Below are 26,677 nucleotides of genomic sequence, written 5' to 3' on the forward strand. Positions count from 1 at the left end.
ATAGCGTCTGTATTTAAGTCATAGGACAGTTTGTAAGCTATGTTCTTGCCTTTCCCTGTGTAGATCCTGGGATGGAAACAGGGTTAGCCGCTGAGCACCTTTACCTTGCCTGTCTCCTCGCAAACAGGTTTTTGTCTGACTTTAAATGCCTAATTTTCTTGACTATATGTGGGTGGCATAACTGTGGATAGTCCTGGGTGTTTCTGTGTAACTTTCTTAGAGGCTATAAAACTGTTTTCTGAGCTCCGAAAGATTTTAAGAAAGGCTAAAACAAACTCATTTTAATTTTTAAATTTTTTTCCATTTGTTTATTTATTTATTTTGCATCCTGATCAAAGCTCACTCTTCTCCCAGTCTCTCCCCTCCCCAGATCTTTGCCTTCTTCTCTCTCCTTCACTTCTAAGGAGGGAACCAACCCATCCTGGCACCTCAAGTTACTACAGGACTAGGTACATCCTCTCCCTCTGAGACCAGACAAGATAGCTCAGGTATGGGAGCAGGATCCACAGGCAGGCAACAGACTCAGGGGAAGCCCCTGCCCCAGCTGTTGGGGGAACCCATATGAAGGCCAAACCACACATCTGCTACATCTGTGCTGGGGGTGTAGGTCCAGCCCCGTATGCTCTTTGGTTGGTGGTTCAGTCTCTGGGATCCTCAAGGGTCCAGGTTAGCTGATCCTATTGGTCTTCTCTTGGAGTCTCAATGCTCTTCAGGTTCCTTGATCTCTCTCCAAGCTCGTCCACAAGACTTCCCAAGCTCTGTCTAATGTTTGGCTGTGGGTCTGCATCTGCTTCAGTCAGCTCATACTTTATTTTGATGTCAACGCTTTACACTGTGCTTTTCAGGCTTCTGCAGTCATGATTCATCTCAGCCGTAGCAGGTAGGCCTCCTTGGCCCTTTCTAGTCTTAAGATAGGATTGAATGCACCCGTTGACATAGGACAGAGAACAGAGTCTGGACGTTCCCTTGGTTGTGGAAACCGAGTTTCTGTTTTACACAGAACCCTGGCTCAGGATAGGCCACCATTAGGGCGTTTATGGTCTCTATACAGTGAACTTGTCCCTGTAATTTGTTATAATTAACTCAAGAGTTCAAGAGCGGAGAGCGTGGATCAGGTCTGGACTTGCCTTGTTTCTTACACAGCATTTGCTGTCTCCAGTGCTTTCCCCCAGTGCTCAAGGCCGTGTGTGTGTGTGTTTGTGTGCATTTAAACAAATAGTGTCCTTTTTAGGAAAGAGTCATAGGCCTTTGAGTCACAGAGACTTAGAGAGCCTTCCTAAGGAGGTAGGTCTCTCAGTGACAGAAGGTGACTCTTGATCAGGTGCTGTGGAAGCCTTGTGGAGCTGAACACCTGCTGAGTAAATCCTGTCAGTGTGTGCTTGGGAGAATGTGTGTGTGTTCGTGATTAGCTTGTGATTGTGAGGAAGGCCCGAAGACAGACTTTCCCTTTTAAGGCCATCCATGTCCCTTGTGAGGTTAGCCCCTTCCCTGTGGCTTGACCCTTCTCTGGGGTCATTTTGTTTCCCATAGTTTGCTGCTCGTGCAGGTTTAATTGGCTGTCAACTCAGACTTTGATTGAACATAAAAGCTTTCAGCTAGTGGACAGACCAGGTACTAGACACATTATCATACATGTAAGGAAATTCTTCCCAAGGGCTTTGAGGACTCAGGACTTGGGTGGAAAGTCTGGTTGAAGACCTCCCTGTCTAGGGACTGTACTGCACACGGCAGACAAAGCCCATTGGGCCACCCTGTCCATTAATTCCCTTCTCGGCTGAGAACAGCCTTTGGGATGCACGCGTGAGCTCCCCTGCTACCCAGCCCTGTCAGTCTTAGAGCTCGGCTTGCTTCCTTAACTCCAGGATCCTAGGACAGCTCTGACCTGTCTTATTTGTACAGGAAAGCACCAGACAGAGAGCAATGTTCTCTGAGGCTTTGGTACGTTCTCCTCCGCCCTGGGAGAAGGTCCCGGTAAATTCTCAAAAGTGGCCTTTCTGATACTGCTAGTTGCAAAGAAAGGTTTCCAGCCAGGAGGTGGCATTTTAAACCTTCCCCTGCTCTTAGTCATTTAGACGGTGATGGCCCTTCTCTACTCTGATCCTCTGCTTCATGGAGACTTCAGAGACCGAATGTAAAGATGTACTACAAATCATGACATTTATATCGGCTCTTCAGATGAGGGGAGGAGTTGGCTGAGCCGGATTTGAGCCATGGAGGAGGATGAGTGGATAGGAACACACAGTGACACTGGGGATGTAGACCAGCGGTCACGACTCAGAGTACAGTGATCCACGTGGCTCCAGGTAGCAAAAACCAGACCTGGAGAGTTCTCAGCCATGCAAGAAGCACACCCTGAGTGCATTCCCAGGCTAGCCTCACTGATAGCACACCTGAGTGCATTCCCAGGCTAGCCTCACTGATAGCACACCTGAGTGCATTCCCAGGCTAGCCTCACTGATAGCACACCTGAGTGCATTCCCAGGCTAGCCTCACTGATAGCACACCTGAGTGCATTCCCAGGCTAGCCTCACTGATAGCACACCTGAGTGCATTCCCAGGCTAGCCTCACTGATAGCACACCTGAGTGCATTCCCAGGCTAGCCTCACTGATAGCACACCTGAGTGCATTCCCAGGCTAGCCTTACTGGTAGCCCACCTGAGTGCATTCCCAGGCTAGCCTCACTGCACCCTGAGTGCATTCCCAGGCTAGCCTCATTGATGCTGAGGCACACACCAGCCTTCGGGGAAGGGCCAGCCTCCACAAGCCTTCCTCAGAAGCATGGGCCACATATCCTGGTTAGTGGTGCTTTCAGTTTTGTTTTTATTCGGGGATTTCAGGGAAAAGGAGGGCTCCCCTTTTATGTCTGTGGTTGGCCCTTCTTGGAGCTGATGCCATCTGGCCTTCGTTTAAGAAGCAATGCCACCTTGGCCAAGTCAGTCTCTCGGGACACAGTTTCCTGCTGCCCGCATGGAAGGGTTACGCGTAGATGTTAAGGTCTCACCCGACCTCCTCGTTTAGGCTCAACTATACAACCTCAGTTTATGGCCCCTGAATCTGTCTCGCACTCACAATCAGAGGACCGTGCTCTGCACGATTCATCTGCTCACCTGATGCTGACGGCTGTTTGCAGAGTCAACGTTGCCCGGGATGTAAGAGCAACACAAGTCCCTTCCTGTACACCGAAGATTTCAGGACAGAGGGAAATAGGAATCAGGTGGGCTCTTACAATGTCTGCTAGAGCGTTGCGGCCATTTGGAGTCACAGTCCATTAGCCCAGCACTGCTACCAGAGAACGAGGTCATCTCGTGCTGGGGGTGGGTCCTGCTAACGAGTATCTCCAGCACCTTAACAGTCCTGCGTTCCTCTGCCTCCATCCCGCGGGCACGGTGAGGGTGCCAGTGTTTGAGGTGCATGGCAGTCAGGACAGATCCAGGTCTGGAAGCTTCCATCCTGCGATGGGCTCTTCCCAACCTGGGGGGCCTCTGCTGCCCTGGACTTGGAATGAAGGCTTCTGTTGGGGGAGGGGTGGGAAACCTATTCCTCAGCCTTCCGTTCCTGGCGCCTTTCTCGTGGCTCTGTGGTAAGGCAGGGCCTGCTCTGCAGGCCACCACAAGGCGTTTCTCAACCAGAAGGGACAAACCTGCAAGCGCCACCACACAGACAGGGTGTTCAGATTCCTCGCATGTGAACTAAAATGGAGACGAGGGGTCCCAGCCAAACACCTTAAACGCAATGTCCTGCTACATGGTTTTCCAGGGAGTTCTCCGTACCTCTCTCTGTCAGGATAGGGAGTGCTTCATTGGCTTGGCCAAGTTTAGCATTTAAAAACAAACAAAAACTTCAGTTCAGAATCCCGGAGGAGGAAGGAAGTTGGAAAAGTTGTTCGTGCCATGGAGTAGGGACGTTCAGGATGGAGCCCCTGCTCCCCACCCCCAGCCCAGCTCGGAGCATCTGTCAGCTCCCAGTTACCGTGGGGGCAAAAGTGATCGTTGGAACCCTTTGTCTGCATCACCCAGAGAGATTTAACATTTACCCCATAAATGAATTTCTGCTTTAGATTAAAATCAAGACGAAAAAATGAAATGAGAAGAGTCACCTTTATTCACATGTAGAATTATATTCCGATTCTTACAGGGAGAGCTGGCCTGTAACCTCAAACCCGCCCCTGGGTCTCCACAGCCAAATGGGATGCTTTGAGGGCTTCGAGTATGAGGAATGTTTTAGCATCTTCTTTGCAAGCTTAGACTCAAAGAGGACCTCTCTGGAAACTCGGCTGCGCTTCCCTTCCTGGCATGAGGATTGGCTGGCTGGATTTTTCCTTTCCACCCACAGTGCTGACAGGGTGGAGTGTTCTTCCATGAAATTGTATGTTTCCAAAATAGGACCCACAGCTTCACTTTGCTGCCGTTCTTAGGGCTGTATCTCTAACCAAAACAGAGACGAGCCCAACAGTTCTAAACACGGAACGCCAGCTCTGCTCTCGAATCCTGCGGGACGCCATTTTTGTATTTTACAAAGGGGCTTTCCGTGGGAAATTAAGGCAAGCAAGTAATTCCTAACGTAGTTCAAATTTCTTTCCTTCTTTCTTTTTTTTTCTTTCCCAGTCTTACTAGTGGCCACCGCCAAAGTCTCGTGTGGTGGCCGCACATGTCCATGCTCGGGGGTAGAACATACTCCATGGACATCCCAGGCACAGGCATAACTCCATGTGAGGAACATCCCAGTGTTCCTGCTGTAGGGTTGGAGTCATCGTTTCCTTTCACAGGACCATCTGAATAGAAGCTGCCACGCGTGTTGGCTGGGCTGTGGCCAGTAGGTAGAGAGCTTCTCCATCATGAACCAGTCCTCAGCAGCTCATCAGGCATGGTAGCTCATGGCTCTAGAAGGCAAAGACAGGAAGAACCGGTCTTCAAGGTCATCCTCAGTTACATAGGGAGTTGGAGGCCAAGCCTAGGATCCCTGAGAGCCTGTCCGGAAAATAGCAAGAACAAAGAACTGGATGTGGATGAATGGCAAGCGTCAGGTCAGGAGAAAGGGATGGGGGTGTTGCTTTGCTGGATCTAGTGGATTTCTTGGTTACTGATCTGGTCCCCCAAAAGAATCTACTGAAAGCCTCCTTTTGACTTCCAGGGTCCTTTTCAGATCCAGGGTGACTGGGAGACAGCTTCCGTTCTGGGTCACAGGTGACAACATCTTTACAAACATCCCCCACCCACCTCACCTCACCCCACCCAGGTACTGGAAGACTGCCCTGTCAGACAGCACAGTAAAGAACTCTGACGGACTGATAGGGTCCCTGTGAGGCAGAGACTGGGGCCTGGTCCTCCCCAAGGTGGCGGCATGTTTTGCATTCATGCTCCCAGGAAGTGCTCCCCAAGTTCATGCTGACACCTGCCTGCCCCTCTGACTCGAAGGACTGAAAATAAGTAGAGATAACCAAAGATAGAGAAGGGGTGTCCTGGGGATTCAGGCATTGTGTGACATTGCGTGATTAGTAGGAGGAGGTGAGCTTTTGCCTCCCTTCCCAGCTGAGGTCCCCGCCATGTTGGCCAGTTTTGAGAACCCACTGCAGCTTTCCTCAGTAAACCTGAAGGTGCTTCTGCCCCGAGAGCCTGCTCACAGGATCTTAGGGGGTTTGGGTTTTGGTTTTGATGTCCTGTAGCATTACTGGAGAGAGACTCTGTGTGGCCCACAGGGCAAAGCTGACACCTTTTCCTTATCTCTCATTCTCTAGTTTTGAAAGTAGGATCTTCAGACTCCAAGTGGCTTCACCTTCAAAGATGCGTCTGCTCTCACAGTGAACTCTTGGCACTTAAAAGGGGTTTTGATAACTTAAGGACCCTCTTACTGGCTCCGTTTCCTCCCTCTAAGAACTGCTGGGGTTGGGGAGATGAAAGCATCTTCACAAAAGGCTCCCAGGCATTCCCAGGGTCTCCTGAAGAGAAGGTTACCTGGAGTGAGTGAGGCACTGTTCCCTGGGGGGAGTGAGCAAGATGGCAGAGGGCACCGAGTGCAGAGCCTTGAAGGGTGGGTGTAGAAGTCACAGCTGTACAGTGTCTGAGATGAGAAGCATCCCCCTGGAGCGGCAGCCCTCAGCCCCTCCTCAGACTCACTGAGCTGCCTCCCAGGAGGTGCACTGGCAGAGAGCAGTGCTTCATTTCATTTTGGTACAAGGCCTCACTGTGTAGCCCAGGCTAGCCCAGAGTTCACTATATAGCCTGGGCTTGCCTCAGATTTGTGATCTTCTTGTCTGAGCCCCTTGAGTGCTGGGATTCCAGATTCAAGCGGTTAGTTTTTAAACACCAGCATCCCGTGAGTTTAAATAAGGCTCTCTGCAAGCTTCGCCTGTCTTGGAGAAGGAGATGTTCCTCCAAGCTCAGAGGATAATGTGACGTCTTGATGGGTTCCTGCAGTACAGAGGGGCAGAGAGACTGGGGTTGTGGTTGGAGCCTGGCTGAGAGGGGAGACAGCCAAGCTCTTTGCCTTGGACCATACCGCATGGGCCAGCCTTTGCTTCTCTTTGGGAGAGACATGAAAACTGGGAAATGTGAATTGGGGGATTGATCCTCTGCACGGAGCAGATCAGAGTGCCAGAGGATGGGACTGAAGTGTGCCTGTCTGTGGCCCCTCGGTGTTCTCAGTGTTGGCCATTTTGATTTACTCTTATCAAGATTCTAAGTTCATGAAGTTGTGCTTCAGGGTTATTTGTTCGAATTCTCAGGAATGAACAGGTCATGGCCTCCTTTTCCCTCTGCCATGTAGGTACTGTCATTAAATGCCCTAAGAATTAGTCCGTCCATCCGTCTGTCCCTCCGACCCTCCCTCCCTCCCTCCCTCCCTCCCTCCCTCCCTCCCTCCCTCCCTCCGAGTAGGCAGGAGTCTCCTTGGGGCTTGCTGGACGGAACACTGAACACTTCAGATTCAGTGGGAAACCCTGTCTCATAAGATAAGGTCGCAGGCATCCGCTTCTGTATTTTATCCGGCTCTGGCTGAGCCTCTCAGGAGACGGCTACATCAGGCTCCTGTCAGCATGCACTTCTTGACATCAGCAATATTGTCTGGGTTTGGTGGCTATATATGCATATGGGCTGGATCCCCAGATGGGGCAGAACTGAGAACAGGGTCCCCATTGGAGGAGTTAGAGAAAGGATTGAAGGATTAAAGGAGCTGAAGGGGCTTACAACCCCATAAGAACAACAAAACCAACCAACCAGAGCTCCCAGGGACTAAACCATTACCCAAAGAGTATGCATGGACAGACCCATGGCTCCAGCTGCATATGTACCGGAGCATGGCCTTCTTGTGCACTAATGGGATGAGAAGCTCTTGGTCCTGCCAAGACTGGACTCCCAGTATAGGGGAATGACAGAGTAGGGAGGCAGGAAGGGGTGGCTGGATGGTGGGGGGAACACCCTCATAGAAGCAGGGGTAGGAGGGATGGGATGGGGATTTATGGATGAAATATAAATAAAAATGTCCAATAAAAAAAGATAAGGTCGAAGAAGCAATTGAGAGATTGGCTTCTTGTCTCCATGTACACACACGTGGATGGATTTGCACCTGTACACATGCATATAGTGCTCCCTCCCTCCCACCCTTCCTCCTTCCCTCCTCCTCTGCCTCTCCACAGTGCCCTTGGTTTCACTGGGTTTAGTATTGATCTTGGCCTTTCCTCCCTGGGTCTGGGCACTGACCAGTGTTGGAGAAGCTGACTTTTGATAGCCAGCAAATGACTTCGATGGTTCCAGTTCCTTTCCCAGGTGCTTGGGGAATCAGAACTGTGGTGACAGTTGAGGACAAGGCAGTGTCTACGGAGGAGTGGTGGCCTCCCATGGACAAGCAGACAAAGGTTTTCTGCTGGGTTAGACTGCTCAGTGGAGGTCATTCATTGATACGGCTCCCTTACTGATACAGGTCATTCATTGATACAGGTCACTTTTCACTGATACAGGTCATTCATTGATACAGCCAAATGATAATGGCAGGAGGAAAAATCCCTGACTGAATGGCTAAACCTGTAAAATGGTTATAAACTTATCAGATAAAAGATCAGGTGGGAGCAGGAAACAAAGGTTGCCTTACATTTGATTAAAAGGAATTACTATCCAACTCCTAGTGTTTGTCCTTCAGATCTGAGGCTAGATTTTTCCCACCAGAGACTAACCTGTTTTGTTTTGTCTTGTTTTGCCCTGTCTTGTGTCTTTCCCTGCACTATAGACCCAGGTGGGCTGGGCTGGGCTGGGGTGGGCAGAGTCAGCGTCTTACCCTCCAGCAGCCTCTCTGTCAGGTGTCAGAGTGTCACCGCACCTGAGGTAGTGCGGGCAGACCCTGCTATAACCAGTTCCCTTAGTTGTCTGTGTCCAGGGACACTAGGCTTGGGGTAACCTTTGGGTTTGCAGACAGAGCTGTCAGCTAAGCTATAATACAGAGCATTACTTCCCAGGAGCAAAATGGCTGCCAGTGTTTTGGACAGCATAGCAGGGGCAGTCTGGTCAGAGTGATGACTGTGAGAGACCTGGAAGCAAGCATGTGCGTGGAGGTTTTCCCTGTGGGCCATCTAAAGGAGTGGTTGTTTTTGTTTCGTTTTGTCTTGTTTTAGCAGGGGCAGCACACACTGTTCCAGCTTCTGATGTTAGGAGGCTGCATGATCTGCCTGTCTAGTTTCCTTTTGGAAAAAGTACTCCAGGTTGGAAAGTGAAAACCAACTACATTTTCATGCATCTCAAACATGGGAGGTTAAGCCTCGCTCTGAAAAAGCTTCAGCAGAATTCTCCATTATTTGACCAATTGATTAGTAATCTGGCCCACCAGACTTTTGCATTTATACATTTTTATTTTTTTAAGACTCATTTTTATTATTTTAAAATTTATTTCTACCTCAATGAGAGCCATCAATATAGTCTCCCCACAGACGTAGGCAGAGAGCCCCATCTGTTGGGTGATCCTAGATTTTGTCAAATTGCTAATTAGGCCACCGAAAGTGGGCACTGTTGAGGTCTTGGTGCATTGCCAAGACCTTCCTGGTCACGGTTCACCCTGAGGCCCACCAGCAAACTGTCTGATGAGCGTCTTCTTACCAACAGTGGACTGGCTTCAGCACCTGCTATTGAACAGAGGGACACAGGGGCAGAGGCCACTGTCTGTCTTCTGTAGGTGGCATCACCAGTGTCACCCATACATCCTGCTGGGAACGAGTCCCAGTGTTCCTGTTTACGCTTGTTACTTTCCTCCCGTGACAGATATCAGTATTACCTGCAAGTCAAAAAAGATGTGCTTGAAGGGCGGTTGCGGTGCTCCCTGGAACAAGTGATCCGGCTGGCTGGCTTAGCTGTGCAAGGTAAGGCCTCCCGCAGACTTCCGTCTTCTGCTTCAGAATGCTCTCCCAGAACGAACAGCTAGATTTGGTTAAGCAACTCGTGGCTGAGGCTCCCTGGTCATTTCAAGATGTTTACACTAAGATGAAAAATTAGTGATTTTGGAGTGACAGGAGGGGATTTCTCAGAGCTGCTCATGAATCAGTCAATGCTTGTTTGATTCTGGCTCTAACTGAAGAAAATAGTTTTTAAATCCTACCTGTAATTGAAGCTCCCTTTCAGAGCGTAGAGGACATTTTCTCAGGATTATTATGCGGTCTGCTCATATTCTGTATTCTGATATTGTGAATAAGTTTAAAGTATAGTAGTGTTGTGGTAAAAATTAAATAATGGAATCGGGACACCAAGCACCGTGCTACACTCCCTCCTGCTACTCTCTGTCCCCACGGCGATCTTGCCGTCATGACTAACCCCATCTAGTTCCCAAGGCAGGTCACTGCCACACTGGTCCCATACAGAGACCGCCTATCTCACGGCTCTCTTGCTATGGACTCTGCTCACATTCCCAGCATCCTCCCCCTGTGGTTATTGTTACAACTCCCAGTAACCTGTTAACATCAAAACTCAATAAACTTATAATTTATCAATCAGATTTATATCAGTAAATTCTCACCCCACAAAATGTCCACACAATAAACTCAGAGCCAATTGATATTGATATAAACTGCCCACCTAGATAAGACAAACTGTCTTATACAAATCTATCCCTTATAAGATTTTCATATCTATATGTGGTTATTTAAAGCCCCATGGAGGTGGGTCATCCTTCTCCTCCTCCATCTTCTCTTCTTCTTCCCCTACTCCTCTCTCCACCCTTACAAAACTCTGTCCCCACCTTACTTTTTCATGCCCAGTCACAGGCCTTGCCTTATCTCGTGCCTGCCCTCACCTGCATACAGACATCAATCCACACAGTAGTGCTAACCAGTATCCCACACCTCCCGTAGTAGTTCATGGGAGAACTGTAAGTCGTTGATGGATGGATGACAGGGACAGGAGAAGGGTGACCTTGTCTTTCAGCCTGCCTGCCTGTTTTCAACCTTTGCACACTGTAGAATGTGTTATGTGTGTGCTCATGTGTGAGTGTGTTCCAGGTATGTGTAGGGGTCAAGAGAATGTGTCACTCCTCCAGAGCTAGAATTGCAGATGGCTCTGAGTCACTACATGTGGGTGCTGGGAACCAAACTCAGGTCTCCTGGAAGAACAGCAGATGTTCTAAGTCACTCAACCATTCCTCAGATCTGCACTTATCTATGTATCTAACTATGTATCTATCTATGTATCTAACTATGTATCTATGTATCTATCTATGTATCTATCTATGTATCTATCTATGTATCTATCTATGTATCTATTTATCTATGTATCTATCTATGTATCTATGTATCTATGTATGTATGTATGTATCTATCTTATCTTATCTATCTATCTATCTATCTATCTATGTATCTATCTATGTATCCACCTATGTATCTATGTATCTATCTATTGGATGATGATTTAAATGCATTTATTCATATTGAAAATAAAGAGTATGTTCCTACACGTGTGTGTATGTATCATGTGTGCAATGCTTGGGGAGGCCAGAAGAGGGCGTCAGGTCTACTACAACTGGAGTTACAGATATTTGTGAGCCCCATGAGGGTGCTGGGAATTAACCCATGTCTTCTGCAAGAGCAGCGCATGTTCTTAACTGCCGAGTCATCTCTCCAACCCCATGTAGCAGAGGATGGGAACATGCAGTGTGCCCTTTGTCTTGACACTGGGCCTTTGGTGTTTAAGAGGCTTTTCTTTCTGTTGCTTGTCTGTACTCTCCTCACCACTTGCTCATTTAGTGAATTCTGGGCACCTTAGGTATTGGAAGACCCTTGAGGAAGTTGGTGGATTCAGTCTGGATTCAGACCCTTTTTCATTGGGTCCTTGAAGTGAACTATTTTGTCTGTGTGATGAGACTTCCTTTAAGTATACAATGCTAACACATGGTTCTCTGGGCCTGAGGTGATGGTTCACAGGTAAAATGCTAGCTTGAAAGGATGAGGGCCTGAATTTGGTTCCCAAGAACCCACATGATCTTGTCTGTGTGTGTATGTATGCATAGACAGGAGTCTTCTAGGGCTTGCTGGACAGAACACTGAACACTTCAGATTCAGTGGGAGACCCTGTCTCATAAGATAAGGTCACAGAGGCAGTTGAGAAAGAACAGAGATAGGCTTCTTGTCCCCATGTTCACACATGTGGATGAATTTGCAAATTCATCCCTCTCCCTCTCTCTCATTTTTCTAACAGCCCCTATTGGGCCATTAGAAAGACAAACCATGCCCAGAGAAGTAAACACTGATGGGAGATACTGGGTGATTAAACTTGAAACAGGCACAGCGAATCATCTCTGCCCCATCTGAACGCCTCGCCTGAGGGACACCTGCACTGCCTGTAGGGGGAGCCCCACTGTCTCTGTCCTGTTGACCTCTCTGGAACATTCAGCCCCTCTTCTGCTCACTTTGCTGCTAAGTGCATTTCCGTGGACTTAGCCAGTGTGGGGCTGGCTGTTGTAAAAGCGAGGCAGGTAGAGACAAGGTACTTCTGTGGACTCAGTCTTCACGTGCCTCCCGTACCACAGTGAGATGGCAACAGGGAGAAACAGAGCTCCTGGCATCTTGTGACATGTAAATGCATTCAGAAGGTGTGAAGGTTTTTGAGGTTGCTTGCCAAGGGTGATTTACGGTGGGGGTTTTCAGCTGCAGGATACATTTCCAAGCTAACATTTCTGTGTATTCACCTTGACTTAGAAAGTTCCCTTGGCAGACAGGGATAAGATACCAGCCTGGTACACAGTCAACAGACAAACACGGGTTTGTTTGAAAGTCTTTAAATAGCCATTAGAGCTTGCTTCCAAATTTCTTCACTCTTTCTAAAATTTATCTCGTGCAGTTCACATGTCAGCGCTGACAGTTGCTAGGTTAAAGTAGAGACCGCAGAAGACAGGCCTTGGCAGTGATGGTGTTCAATGGGGCAGCGGAGAGAGTGCGGTCGGAGTGGGTAGGTGGGCACAGTTTGCTGTGTTTTATTGTCTTTATCTTCATGGAATGACTGCTGTTGTTTCCCTGACTTTTGTTTTCAGCTGACTTCGGAGACTATAACCAGTTTGACTCCCAGGAATTCCTCCGAGAGTATGTGCTTTTTCCTATGGTGAGTGCGCTTTGTTTCTCTTGCTATCTTACTATCCTTTGACATTTTATTCTTTGTTTTGAGATTCTCCTCTGTGGGGAGGAGATCTACACATTTTGATATGGGGACAAGTGTTATGAAGCACCAGCAGTAGAAGAGTGTATCTTCCCAACTCCAAATTCTTCCTAATCCCCACTCCTCCCCCCCGCACCCCCCCCACCGGACACACACACTCACCCAGGCAGAGTGGAGAGGCAGCTCTGAGTCTTGTGGGTTGACTTTAAGTTTATCAGTTCCAGTAGTGCTTTTCTTCTTTTGATGGAATTTGTAAGTTTTTTTTATGTATACAGTCATGTATGTAATCAACAAATATAGACTATCATGCCTCTTCTTTTCCTCTCATCCCTGTCTGTCTGTCTGCTTGTGTATGTACGTATGTATGTATGTGTGTATGTACGTACGTATGTATGTATGTATGCATGCATGCATATATGTATATATGGATCTGTCATCTATCATCTATTATCTATATCTATCTATCCATATTTCTCTCTTCCTTTCTATCATTTATTTATTATTGCCCAAACTCTTTTAATTAAGCTGTTCAAATGGTACCATTTGAAGGCAAACGGTGAGAGTGGGCCAGGCTCAGGTGTTGATCGATTTCCCACCTTGTGTAGCCATGGGTCCAGTCCCCAGAACCACAAGAAAGGACAAGAGATGGGGGTGGGGTGGGTGAAACATACAGAAATCAGTCTCCTTTGCAGGAACACAAGAGCATAGGAGTGAGTTCACTCAAGAAGACGAATGACTCATTCACTAACAACCGTCAAACACTGAAGAGAGAAATGCAAGGCTATGTAAACACTTGTTCCAGGGCGTGGCTTGCAAGGACTGGTATCAAAATGTCCATGCACCCCAAAACAATCTATAGATTTAATGCAACCCCTGTCATAGTCACAATGCCATTCTTCACAGAAATAGAAAAAACAAATCCAAAATTCATGTAGAGCTACAGAGGATCCCAAGTAGCCAAGGCAGTCTTGAGCCAAAGGAAAACGGAGCCAGGGACATTGTGCTTCCTGAACCTAAGATACGTGCTGTGGGCTGGATGAGTTTATGTCAACTCGATGTAGACTAAAGTCATCTGAGGGAAGGGAACCCCAATTGAGAAAATGCTTTTATAAGATCGGGTTGTGGGTACCCCCATAGGGCATTTTCTTAACTAGTGATTGATGGGAGATATCAGCCCATTGCGGGTGGTGCCATCCCTGAGCTGCTGGTCCTGGGTTCTATGAGAAAGCAGGTTGAGCAAGCCATGAGGAGCAAGCCAGTAAGCAGCACCCTCCATGGCCTCTGCATCAGCTGCTCCCTCCAGGTCCCTGCCCTGCTTGAGTTCCTGTCCTGACTTCCTTCAGTGATGGACTACGGATGCAGAAGCCAAGTGAAGACTTTCTCTCCACCTTGCTTTTGGTCATAAGGTTTCATCATAACAATAGCATTCATAGAATTCATCTGGCCGCACCTTCATCCCCTGACTGAGAACTAGTGTCCAGTGAAAGGTTACTGACTGGTTAAAATAAAAAGCCAAGAGATATGTGAAAATATCCATCATCACTGATCAGGAGGCAATGTTCATGTAGTAGTCTACGGTGTAGCAGTCTTCCTTCTGGTATCCTTCCTTCTGGGATGACTGCGGTCAAAGGACAGTCATCAGTGTGCAAGGGACTGGCGGCCACCACACAGTGGCTGGGATGTATGTTAGAGCAGTCGGTCACAGGGAGGTATGGAAGAGATAGGATCTCCTCTGAACTAAACTACCCCAGGCCTTGGCAGTTGGGTGCTCTCTGCTGGCCAATGCCCTGCCAGATCTGTGTGTCACTGAGATCAAAGGTCCCCTACCCGCCCCTTAGGAATGCCTTGCTGTCTGCCCAACCGTGGGCAGCAGCCACCAGCCATGTCCTGCTCACAGGCCCGCTCCTGGGTGAGCACTTTCTAACCCCTCTGTGCTTGAACATGCTCATTCTAGTTAGTTATTTTCCCAGTTAAAAATGCCAGAATCCTGTAAGCCACCGCTAACTGACACGTGGTGTGGGTTCACACTTATTTCTGGAATGAACCAGTGCATTTCTGAGCTGATTGGAAGGTAGACCAAAGGTGTCATCCCTGGGGAATTCTGATGCCTGGATGGTGGCTACACTGAGAGGAGTTTTACTGAGGGTGACTGAACACCTCAAGAAGGAGGCTTGTGGCAGAGTGGAGTGGCCAGCAGTCCCGTGTTCAGGTTCTGCTTTTACACAGAGCCACTCACCATAGCTTTCTCTTTGTTTCCCTTTTTTGTTTTGTTTTGTTTTGTTTTGTTTTGTTTTGTTTTGTTCAATTGTTTTGTCCCCAATAACAACTAGGAATGAAGTTGTTCGAGAACTGGGACCGTCACGCTCCCAGGGTAAGATTTACCAAATCAGGGTGCCAGCCCACGTATCCAGAAGTACAATCAGGATTTGACCTGGGGTGGGATCATGTGCACCTCAGGGGTTAGGAAAGCCTTGGAGATGACTGGGATGTCAGCTTCGTCGTAAAGCACGACACCCACGTGTGTAAGGGGCAGGGCCGAGGGGACAAGACTTATCAGGACAGCGAGGAGAGGACAAGGATGTGGGAAAGAGTTGGCTGTTACTTTTGCTGTACCTTGTCTCTTGGGAGAGGAGTCATGTGCCTGAGACCCAGGGGAGTTAAAGTTCTTGGATTGTGCATGGTGGCAACTCCTGCATGAAACAGAGACTGTTAATATGTGGATCTGAGTCTAAGGCAGCCGGTGCAGCTCCCAGGTCCTTGTGCTGAGTCACATGGAAAGTCACAGGGAAGGAGACAGTTGATTAGGGAGAGGCACAGGGGTGTGCTACATCCTAGAGTGTCCTAGAGGGGCTCATCAGATACTCAGTGACCTTCCTTCTATTGTTATTAATATAATATAATATAATATAATATAATATAATATAATATAATATAACATATAATTTATATATCATATATCCATATGTTATATTTATTCTACTATGAAATAATATAAAATATATTTATTATATAATTATGTATATTATATACAATAAGTATAACATTATATTATGTGAGCTCCCAGGAACTTATAACACAGGTTTCTCAGAACATGCTCCTCTGGCTGAGTGAAGCTCAGGTGAACTAAGGGCTGCCAGTCTTTCCACTGTTGGGACCTCCTCCTCTATAGTTGTCCATTCCCCTGCCCGAGGACTTTTGCTGGTGGGCGCACGCATGGCGTCTGGGCAGGAGATACGGTTTAGATACCGACATTGAAACACAAAAGCAGATCCAAAGAGATGGCTGAATAAGTAAAACCGCTTGCCCTGTAAGCGCAAGGGCCTGACTGTGGTCTGCAAAAGCCACGTCAAAGCTCGGTGCGATGACATGAACGTGCCTGGATCCCAGCAGTGGTGCCCTGGGAGACAGAGACAGGAAGGTCTCTGGAAGCTCGATGGCCCGGTAGCCCAGCCGACTTAGCAAAGTTCCAGGACAACAGGATACTCTAAGGAAGGCCAAAGGTGGAAGGCACCCAAGTACTCACATGAGGTTGCCTTCTGACTTCCATACACACAACATGCGCTCCCATGCATGTGCGCGCGTACACACAAGCACACACAACGCATGCATGTATGCACTTGCATATGCATGCAAGAGAAAAGGCAAGAAGGCAAAGGCAGAACCGTGGAGGGGGTAAGAGATCAGCGTTGGCGCTTGAGGGAAGCATTAAGTATCAGGTGGTGCAACCTGGAAGGCTTTTACTCTTCCTGTTTTTGGAGATTGGGGTTTCTTATGTCCATGATGTCTGAGCTTAGAGATCACAGCAGACTCAGAGCATGCCCAGTGCTTACGGTTGACGGCCAGGGTGCTCAGAAGGTTTTCCTCTGGTCCATGGCTTTGCTCTGTCACTGACTTTGCCTTTGCCCTGGACAATATCCTTCTGAGGAATCGGCTTGCCAAGTAGTGTGAACTGACCACTTAGCCAGTAGACCCTTCTCTACACAGCCATCTCGCCACACCGGTCTTCAGTGTAAGGGATCGATCTGGGTTCAGGACATGCCAGACAGATACCCCGTGATGAAAGTATATTCCTAGCCTTCTTGGTCTTGTTTTATTTTGAGGCAAGGTCTTCTCAAGCTGACTTTGAACTCAATGTGTAGCCTGGGTTGACCTTAACTTGTGATTGTCCTGCCTCAGCTATCCTGCCTCTCAACTGTTGAGATTATTCTTATTATTAGGTCTATGCTTGCTCTGTTCAGAATGATTTAACGTTAGCCCCAGTGGGTGTCTATATTCAAATTTAAACTAAAGTTGAAGAAGATTAAAGGTTGAGTTTTCTCCTCACACTGGCCACCTCTTACCGCATATGTGTCTAGGGGCTGCTGTGTAGGAGAGATCAGAAGTGTTTTTAGCTTCCTGGAAAGCCCCCCCACCCCCGGGAAGTGCTGAATAAGAAGCTGGTGTTTTCCTGTGCTCATGAGTTGGGAATGGGTCTAGGCTTGGTCTCAGCCCTCATCTTTCATCTCTGAGTATACATCCCCAGTCCATCCTGCTATAATCTGTCCTGGGTGGTCTGTGCCCTGAAACTTCACCACACCGTTGCTGGGTGGCGCTGAGGCTATATTGGGGCTAACACCCCCACCGGCTTTATAACCTTGAGCAAGTTAGCTGATGGTCCAGCACCTCTGTCTTTCCTATCTGAGATGAGAATAAATCCAACGCCATTGTGAAGCACAAGGAAAACATTCATCTGATTTGGTCCAGGGCAAATTCTCAGTAAGCGGTCATTTGGATGTGTTGCTATTAGAGTGACTCTATGACATGCACATGAGTTGATCAGTGCCACTGTCTGCATTTGAAATGCAAGCAGGCAGGGTAAACAGAGGGACAAACTACTGTTAACCGTTTTGGTATAATCAAAGCCTCTTGTCTAATAAGAAGAAAGATTCATGCTGTATAACAAGTTCGGTTCAGTCAGTCTTTACTGACTGCTTACTCTGTCTTGTGAACTTAGAAGGGTCCTTGTGGGAAAGCCCCATGACTGGCTTCCTACAGGATGGGAAGAACGGCTGCCCTTGAAAGGTAGCCATGTTCTATCAGGGGGATGGGGACAGGGAAGGAGCTAGGATGCTGTACATACGGCCACAGAAGAAACACTGTAGACAGAACATTCAGAAGAGGTGTGGGGGGTTCCCACAGCAGAGGAGGTATGTCCAGGCACCACAGAGGGAGTGATAGCTGAGAAGGGACATTTCCCGTTCCTTGGTGGTACCGTGTGGCTCTCCCCGGGAGTGTGGGCTCCAGTGTAAAATGAAAACAGTAAAATCGGTGTTAAGAATAGCAGCCTGCCTGAGGCTCTGAACTCTCAGGGGAGGCGGTTTGGAAGGAATGGCTGGGTCCCACTGAAGAAAGGTCCAGATGCCAGGCCCAGGTGCTGATCTAATTGTGCAAGCAGCGGGGAGCCGTGGAAAGTTGTCAACTTTGGAGCTTTCAAAGGGAAGCACGAATTCCTCTGCTGGGGGAGGGACACGGGATGAATGGCCCTGTTTGATCCTGCCCAGTCACTGACTTGGCAGATGGCGTTTCTGCAGTGGAGCAAAGAACAAAGCACACAGACGGTCCACAGGTGTGCGGCGGTACCACACGCCCTGCCATTTGTTACCTAGCCACTGCCACACTCACAGGTCTCCGGGGTGTGCAAACCTCACCCCGCCTCCCGTGTGCACAGGTGGAGGCATGGACGCGCCGGTAGTAGCAAAAAGGGTGCTTTTGGGTGTTTTCAAAGTCGGGACTGGGGGTTTAAATGAAGCCCTTTGATCTTCAGTCTGTTCTCCTCCTTTGAGCCCTTTAGAATTAGCACCTGGTATGACTGCTTGAGAAGCCTGCGTACAGCTAGTGTCTGCCCTTCCAGGCTCACAACCGGAAGCTAATGATAAAGAGCACCCCCTCGGTTCATCTCGGGGAGCTCACATCCTTCCAGAATCCGCAGAGCAGAGTTTTCAGGGCGTGGTTATGGGCTCATTTTTCGGTTTTCAACAATACCAATTCCTCACATTGTTGTTTTTGAGACAGAGTAGTTCTCGACCGTTTCTATTTTGGGAGTGGTGTAGGGGTTTCACCCATGTAGGCTTAACTTCGATATAAATGCGATTTAAAATATTTTTGTTTGTGTGTGTGTGTGTGTGTGTGTGTGTGTGTGTGTGTCCAGAAGTTACCTCTGGATATCATTTTTAGGGTGCTGGTCCACCCTGAGTTTTGAAGCTGGGTCTCTCGTTTGCCTGAACTCACCCACTAGGCTACATCTTCAGGCCAGCGAGCTCCTGTTTCCACTCTGGCAGACTGTGTGAGCCTCCCAAGCCATCTGTTCCCAGCCTTCCAGCGCACATGTCAAAGACCCTGAGACATCCCCAGCCATCTTCTCTTCTAGGAGATTCTAAGGCTGGACCTCAGGTGTTCATTCACGCTCACACAGCAAGCCTTTCACTGACACTCTGTATGAATCAGTCCAGATTCCAGACCCCACTCTGCACCCCTGACAGTATGAGCGGGAGGAAGCCCTCAGCAGGGTGTAGCCCTGATAACCCTCACCACCACCCGTGGAGCTCAGAAGCCAAATGGTGCCTGACAGCCATGTGCTCCTTGGCTGGGTAACTAAGACAGCCGTACTAGCAGTTCCGGTAGGGGTTCCTAGATGTGTTTCAGCCTCACCCTTCCATGTTGAGCAGGAAGTAACACCAGAGGGAGCCAGCTCTGCCACCACACGGTTTAAATTCATTGCCTGAAATTCTAGAGGCAGACAGAAGGTCCTTGGCACAGCAGACACCAGTGTTCAACTCTTAGGAATGAAAGCCTGGACACTCACTGGCCTCTGCCCTAATCGTCACAGACACATACCCACAGGCCATGCAGACAGCTGGACACTGATGAGCCTGCAAGGACAGGGGTTTGAGTCCCAGAAGCCACGTCAAAGAAAAACTGACTTGCGGGTTGGGGATTTAGCTCAGTGGTAGAGCGCTTGCCTAGGAAGCACAAGGCCCTGGGTTCAGTCCCCAGCTCTGAAAAAAAGAAAGAAAAACTGGCTTGCAATCCTACTGCTGAGAAGCCAGAATCAGGTGAGGCCCTGGTGCCTTCTGGCTAACTGGCCTCTCTGGTGAGACTGGGCGAGTGAGAGTCCTTATCTGTCCGACAACAACAACAACAACAACCCACCAAGCTGGCTGCACCTCCTCATTGTAGGGGCAAGAGCTGAGGTCATTCTCTGCTATCCATATATTTACACATATGTTCATGTGCCATGCATATGTTCCTGTACATGCATGAGTATTCACACACCACACATACATAGTGCACACATACATACCAAGCAGTTTAATAAAAGTTCATGGAAGAGGCAGGCAGGTAGGGAAGACGATAAATAGAAAAAAAGCTGCCTGGGTCCCATTGACGATGGTAGGAGCTATGCTTCCTGGGTCCCACTGGCTATGGAGAACAGTCCTGTGCAACAGCAGGAACCATGTGGGGACATATCACTGGGGATGCCCGAGCCACCGTGAGACACCACCCCTGATCTGTGTTCCTGTTCTTGCAGGACTTGGCCATGGAGGAGGCTGCTCTGGAGGAGCTGACCCAGAAGGTGGCCCAGGAGCACAAAGCCCACAGGTAAGGCAGGAGGAGGCCGAGTGTGCAGCCGACACAGCACACTTTCTGGCTTCTCCCAGCCCTGGCTGTGCTCCTCTGCTTCCTCCCTCCCCTCCATCCCTCTTCCCGTTTCTATATTTCCTTCCTTCCTTTCTTCCTCTCCCTCCCTGTCCTTCCTCTCTCTTTAAAAGATTTCCTTTTTAAACTTGTAGAAAATCCTCACAGCCGTGAGCAAACTACTATCTTTTTAGACAAGTAGACAACACCGTCCACAGAAATGTGTGGAACTATTAGTGCTTTTAAGGCTGTGTCTCCTAATTCAGTAATTTACCTTCCTTTTCTTATCTTTCGGTGAGTAAAAGGCTGCTGAATGGTAATGGCATAGTTGATAAGTTACCATCCTCCCCCGGTGGAAATGTTGGACATCCCCAGTGCCACAGATCTGGAGTGCAGTTAGGATACTGAGGGTTCCCAGTAACTTTTGTTCTGCTGACCATTTCCTCCCGTGGTGCTGTTCGGATTGCAGCGGGATCCTACCGGCAGAAGCTGAGCTGATGTATATCAACGAGGTAGAGCGTTTGGATGGATTCGGACAGGAGATCTTCCCAGTGAAGGTAACACACTGTCCCCACCCCTGCACATTTTCAAACTTAATGTGGATTGCCACGGGACAAAGTGGCTTCAGCTTCTCGATGTCATGTGACATTAGTCGATGAATTGATTACTTTGTCCTCCCCGTGACTGGACAAGCAGCCGCTTAAAGGAGGAGGCTCTATTTTAGCTCACAGTCGAAGGGAGTACAGTCTTTGGTGCTGGAGAAGGCAATGGGGCAGCTGGTCACATTGCATAAGCAACCAGCATGCAGAGTCAACAGGAAGCAGAGTGGACTTCTGAGAAGCTGTGAAGCCCCAGGACTTATCCCAGTGACCTATTTTCCTCCAGCAAGGTTCTGCTACCTAAAAAAAGGTTCTGTAACTTTCCCAAACAGAATTGCCAGCTGGCGGTGACATTTTGTAACACGTGAGCTTGCGGGGGACGTGTCTCGTCCTAACCGCAGCGGTGTTAAGAGCTCCTTTTAGCATCTTAGCTCAGAGACATTGGGGTTGCATCTTAAGCACATTTTCTGCAGCTCTAGGACGTCCATCCACGCAGGTTCACACACTAGCACCCCTCACCTTAACGTATTAAGGCGGGACCTGACATTCTTCCCACAGGACAAGTAGCGTACCAAAACCTCCCCGCCAGCCCAGGCAGCCACTGAGCCAGTATCCTTTGCCCCCAACCCTTTTCTTCATGAGCCTGCTACAAATCTGCCTTGGGGTGGAGGGCAGAGAGAGAGAGAGAGAGAGAGAGAGAGAGAGAGAGAGAGCGGGTGTCCTGTGGCTGTGACCGGAGGCCAGCTGGGGGTTTTCTCCTTGTGCTTCTTCTCTCCACTCTTCTTTGGATGTGGGGGGTGATTGCTGGCGAGCAGATTAAACCGTCTCCAGTATGCAACCATGTTTTATTTCTCCAGCTCTGCAGAACTGTGTGGTGGGTGTTTTGTGCAAACCATGCCTAGAAAAATCATTAAAGCACATCACCTCCACTGTTAAGTGCCCCACCTACTGACGTGGGTGTGTCAGGGAGCATGGAGGAGCCCAGAATCCAAACTTATTCCCCACTCTCTACTGACCAACTCTTCAAAAGATGGCGTTCTCTCAGAAACCCAGTGCGGTTCTCGAATCTCACCGATCTGGGAGACGCCTGTGATTTCAGTACTTCACTCTGGGCAGGCTCTGCAGGCTGCTTTCTGTGTGTGCTGTGCTCCCGCTCTGTGGCTTGCTTGCGATTTGCCCTAATGAGAATGGCCTGCGAGCATCGAACAGAACCAAGCGGGGCAGCCGCATCTCGTGGTAAGGGCTAAATGGCTCTCTTTCAGATTCATTTAATTTTCTTTTGCTTCTCTAATGCCGCCCTCGGTGAGGCTGTAATCTATTTTCCTTGCAGTAATGCCTGGCGAGGCCATCTGCAGCCCCCTTACAGCAGCCCATATACAGTCAGACCATTCTGTGTCACTGGAAAAGCAGTGAACTTTTCTCCGTTTCTAACAAACCAGCCTTCCTGCCTGGGAGTTTGGGTTTCACCACTGCAACCATCTGCATGTTCGTTTTTAGTGTCCGAACTGTAGGAAGGGTGGCCAGCGAGGCTAGCACTCAAGTCAGCTTTGTAGAGTCTCAGAGGGTTTCTGGCAGGTTCTTCAGTGGGTTTCTAGCAGGTTTTTCTTGAGTTCGCTGCCTTCCTCAGAGTGGGATGACCATGGTGTTGCATGGCAATTTGAGATAACAAAGGATAAAAAAAGGATACTTTTTTTAAAAATCCAATCCTTAAGACAGTAAAAATTCTTCAGAAATGAAAAATATACCAGAAATAGGCTGGAGAGGTGACTCTGTGGTTAAGAGCACTTCTTGCCCTGGCAGAGGGCCCAAGTTTGGTTCCCACCTCCAGCAAGACAGCTCACGGTTGTCCTTACCTATAGTCCTAGGGAATCTGGTGCCCTCTCTGTCTCATGTGGCAACCAGACGTGCATACAGAGCACAGAGCATGCACGAGACCCATAAAATAACAAGAAAATGATGTATTAGAAATGGAAGACCACAGAGATTACAGGATGAAAGGAGGGAGCTCATCCAAGCCCACTCATAAAGGTGGGAGGCGGGAGAGAAAGACTGGCAGACCGCCTGGACCGCTTACTATCTGAGCAATTCGGGGTCTGAGAAGAAGTGCCAAGGAAACAGAGGGGGAGCGCCTAGTGGGTGGGGCTTCCCGAGGGCCTGAGGGCCAGCACTGAAGAGTGGACAGATAGCAGGGCTTGGACCCCAGTTGGGGAGTGAGAGGTTACACAAACCCAAGCGCTATCCTGCTGTTCAAAGCATGTGGGTGGATAGCTTTAAAAGAAAAAGGAAAGAAAGAAGGAAGGAAGGAAAACTAAAAATCTAGTAGAGCGCAACAAATTTGAAGAAAATCCTAAAGTTGCCTCCAAATAGAACGTGGTAAAGAAAGACGCATGCAGTCAGGGGATCCCACCCCGCTGCCTGCTGGCTGGGAAGCAGCCAGCTCTGTTGCTTGACTCCATCTATGGGTTTGGACTGTTAAGAGTGATGGTGGGCAGGCTACAGACAAGTGCTTAAAGCTGGTGCTGTCCCTTGCTTTTGTGTCTGTATTTTTAAAATGACAAATGATAGGTATTTGTTAGGTATAGAATCTATGGAAATCTACATGCATGTAGGACAGCAAGGTCAAGCTAACTCACGTGTCATTTCACAGTCTCATTCATTCATTCATTCATTCATTCATTCATTCATTCATTCATAGCTTTTGTCTTGGCCCGCATCTCCTCACTCCTGCAGCCCTCACCACTGCACTCTGCTCTGATGAGGTCCACTCCTTCCAAGGGAACTCAGTGTTTGTCTCCCCGTGCCTTTCTCACTTCACTTAGAATAACGGCGTCCACTGACACATGCCAGAGTGTACAACTTAAAGTGCACGCGGCATCCCACTCTGTGGTACATATGCACGCCCCACCCCACCCCACCCCTTCCTCACTCTTCTCTCTCAGGCTGGATGACCTTGGCTACTGTGAATGGCGTGGTCAGGTCACAACGGTAACAGATGCCTTCTGTTGATCTCCTGCAGGACAGTCATGGCAACAGCATGCACCTTGGCATTTTCTTTATGGGGATTTTCGTGAGGAACAGGATTGGAAGACAGGCAGTAATATACAGGTAATCTCTTCCCCTCTCCTTGCCCTTCACAGGCCGTAGGCCACTGACTGCCATGCCACAGCCACACCAGACTGGAGTGAGTTTCGTTTTCTCAGTTCTGATGAAATTAGACGCCTTCAGGATGGATGGGGCTAGGGAGAAACCGATAGTGCTTTTCCTGGAGGCTCAACCTTCCTGACTACAGCGAATGTAGTCATTTCAAGTTCACTGAGTCAGTGGGGCAGATCTTAAGGGGGAAAAGCAGGTTCCATAGTTGGCCCTGCTGATTCCCGCTGTTGGAACCGTCTATGTTCATTTAGATCCAAACCACATTCTTCCCGAGGCCCCGCCCCCTCTGTCTGACCATGTGCTGGACATAAAGTGCATCTCAGCATCACTCGGTCTGTGATAACAAATTAATCGATTCGCGTATGCTATTTAAATTACTTGGACCCTTTAACCTTCTTTTCTGTTTAGTGCAAGCCAACCCTGTGCAGGGATGTGGTAACTGTCTCCGGTTCCGCGCCTGTCCGCCAGATGGCTATGCATGGCTGCCTACAGGTTCTGTCACATCTGCTCATTGTGCACCAGGGCGGTGTGGCCCTGTGTGGATTGACAGAACACCATTCTTGCATGAGCCTCTGATGAGTGTGGCTGTGTGTCCAGGGCAGGTAGTCAATGACGGTCGAAGCAGGCAAAACCCCTCCTGGCCTGGAAGCTTCAAGAACAAGGTCTCTGGATCGGGTAGAGCTGCGTGTTTACAGTTTTCCAACCCAAACCGTCCTGATTGGCATTGCTCACCCAGATCCCACTGTACCATTGGTTGATGATGTCATCCACCCCACCCCCCACTCCCTTGCTCTTTGAAGCTAGAAAGAGGAGAGAGAGACCTTAGGACTTACACTTTTAAGGATATTGCAGTTGGTAAAATCTTACAAGGACTCAAGTTCTGTCCCTGGAACCCAGATTAAAAATGTTGGGTGCGGTAGCACAGGTCGTGACCCCTGAGCTGGGAGGTGTGGCTCCGGGGCTCGATGGTGAGCTAGGCTAACTTCCTTGCAAGTTCCCGACCAGAGAGAGACTGTCTTGAAAGCCAAGATGGATGGAGATGGATGGTGCCTGAGGAGTGACACCCAAGGTTGTCCCCTGGATAAAACACACACACACACACACACACACACACACACACACACACACACACAAAGTGAGCACCCTGCACAAACATGAGCTGCTGAACTCAAACCGTCATGTACAGATGTCAGAACCGGAAGCCCCAGTCAGGGTTGGATTCCCCCAGATGCTGTTCCCTGGCGGGCACAGGGTGAGGACCGCCTGTAGAGTTTTGGCAGTTGTTTTGAAGGAATTCTCCTGGAAGCATGAAGATACCTCCTGTCTCTTAAGACCCTAGCAGCGGCAGGTGGCTTCTCAGCCAGGTGTCTGTGTCAGGGAGCACATGGAGAGGGGAGGACTCCTAGACGCAGGTGCAGAGCACAGCTGTTCTGGAATGGGCAGGTGACTGGGAGGAACTGAAAACCCCAGATAAAGAATTCGCCCCTCCCTGACTCAGAGTCAGGTTCTCACTAGTGCCTATGTGGAATCTGCTCCAAGGAGGAGTGAATCAGCTGATTTTTCTGCCTCAGGATGTGAGACTTGAACTCTGTGTTAAGAGGCTGCCTCAGTGCAGGGAGTAGGCGAGGAGCCCATGGTCTTCTGGGGTCTTGTGAGAGATCTAATGTGTGGTGAGGAGTGAGCATTCCAGCAGGCTCTTTCTCTCTGGGAGCATGGTAGGAAATGAGGAAGGGCTTGCTAGAGCAGGAGATGCCAGAGTTAAGTCTTGACGCACTGGGGATAGAGCGCAGACTGTGCACTGCTTGCCTGAGAGCAAGAAGCCGGTCTCCAGCTCCGTATATACAGTGTGCAGTGCTGCAAGCAGGAGGGCCAGGAGTTCAACGTCACCCTCAGCTACGTGGTAGGTAGGTGTCAGATCAGCCTGAAATACTTGAAACCTTCTCTTTTAAAAATAATAAAGAAGGAAGGAAGGGGGTAAGGGGAGAGGGAGAGAGAGAGGGAGAGAGAGAGAGGGAGGGAGAGAGAGAGAGAGAGAGAGAGAGAGAGAGAGAGAGAGAGAGAGGAAACTCAGCAGAGACCGGAGACAATTCATTGAGCATGGTGGAGCTGGTGCATCAGCTGAAGCTTAAGTGTTGAGACGATGGCGGGCACCTGTCTCCGAGCAGAATGGGAAGCAAGCATTTCTCTCTCCTGGTGTCTGGCACCTGCTTCTAGGTTTAGGCTCCTCAGACCCTGGCAGGCCCCAGGCCCCATACACAGGTGGATTCTCTGTCTTCCTTCATGCTGGTGTCCATGCACTGAGTGAGTCTCCTGCACGCGTCGTAGCCGAGTCTCTGAAGGCAGGCAGGGAGGCGTGCATGCATGTGCTTAGATCACTGTGCGGAAGGCGTATGCAGCCGTTGGACCTTGTTTTCCCAGGCGGTACAGTGAGTGTGCACATTGCAACACGACTTTACTACATGTTGGGGTCCTTAAGACATTCAGGGGGAAGCGCCTTGTCAGTGAGAAACTTGGGAGGAAGGTGACAAGAACTTCTCGGAGTTTTCTTTTAGCTGCCCATGTGGAAAAGCGCATTTCATGTATGTCACATTTCATGTATGTCACATTTCATTTATGTCACTGCAGGTATAGTTTAA

General features: G+C 49.0%; 1 protein-coding gene across 3 annotated transcripts in view; it reads left to right on the forward strand.

Annotated features, from left to right (window-relative positions):
• Ptpn14 (protein tyrosine phosphatase, non-receptor type 14) overlaps positions 1–26,677 on the forward strand; it is a 152,220-nt gene that overhangs the window by 88,582 nt on the left and 36,961 nt on the right. For all 3 annotated transcript variants that reach the window (NM_001401364.1, XM_087581054.1, XM_087581055.1), the window contains 5 exon segments: positions 9,241–9,338; positions 12,494–12,561; positions 20,183–20,253; positions 20,759–20,846; positions 23,905–23,993. In NM_001401364.1, the coding sequence (NP_001388293.1) occupies positions 9,241–9,338; positions 12,494–12,561; positions 20,183–20,253; positions 20,759–20,846; positions 23,905–23,993 (414 nt within the window).

Source organism: Rattus norvegicus, chromosome 13 (genome assembly GCF_021556685.1).
Source record: "Rattus norvegicus strain SHRSP/BbbUtx chromosome 13, alternate assembly SHRSP_T2T, whole genome shotgun sequence".
Classification (NCBI taxonomy): Eukaryota; Metazoa; Chordata; class Mammalia; order Rodentia; family Muridae; genus Rattus; species Rattus norvegicus.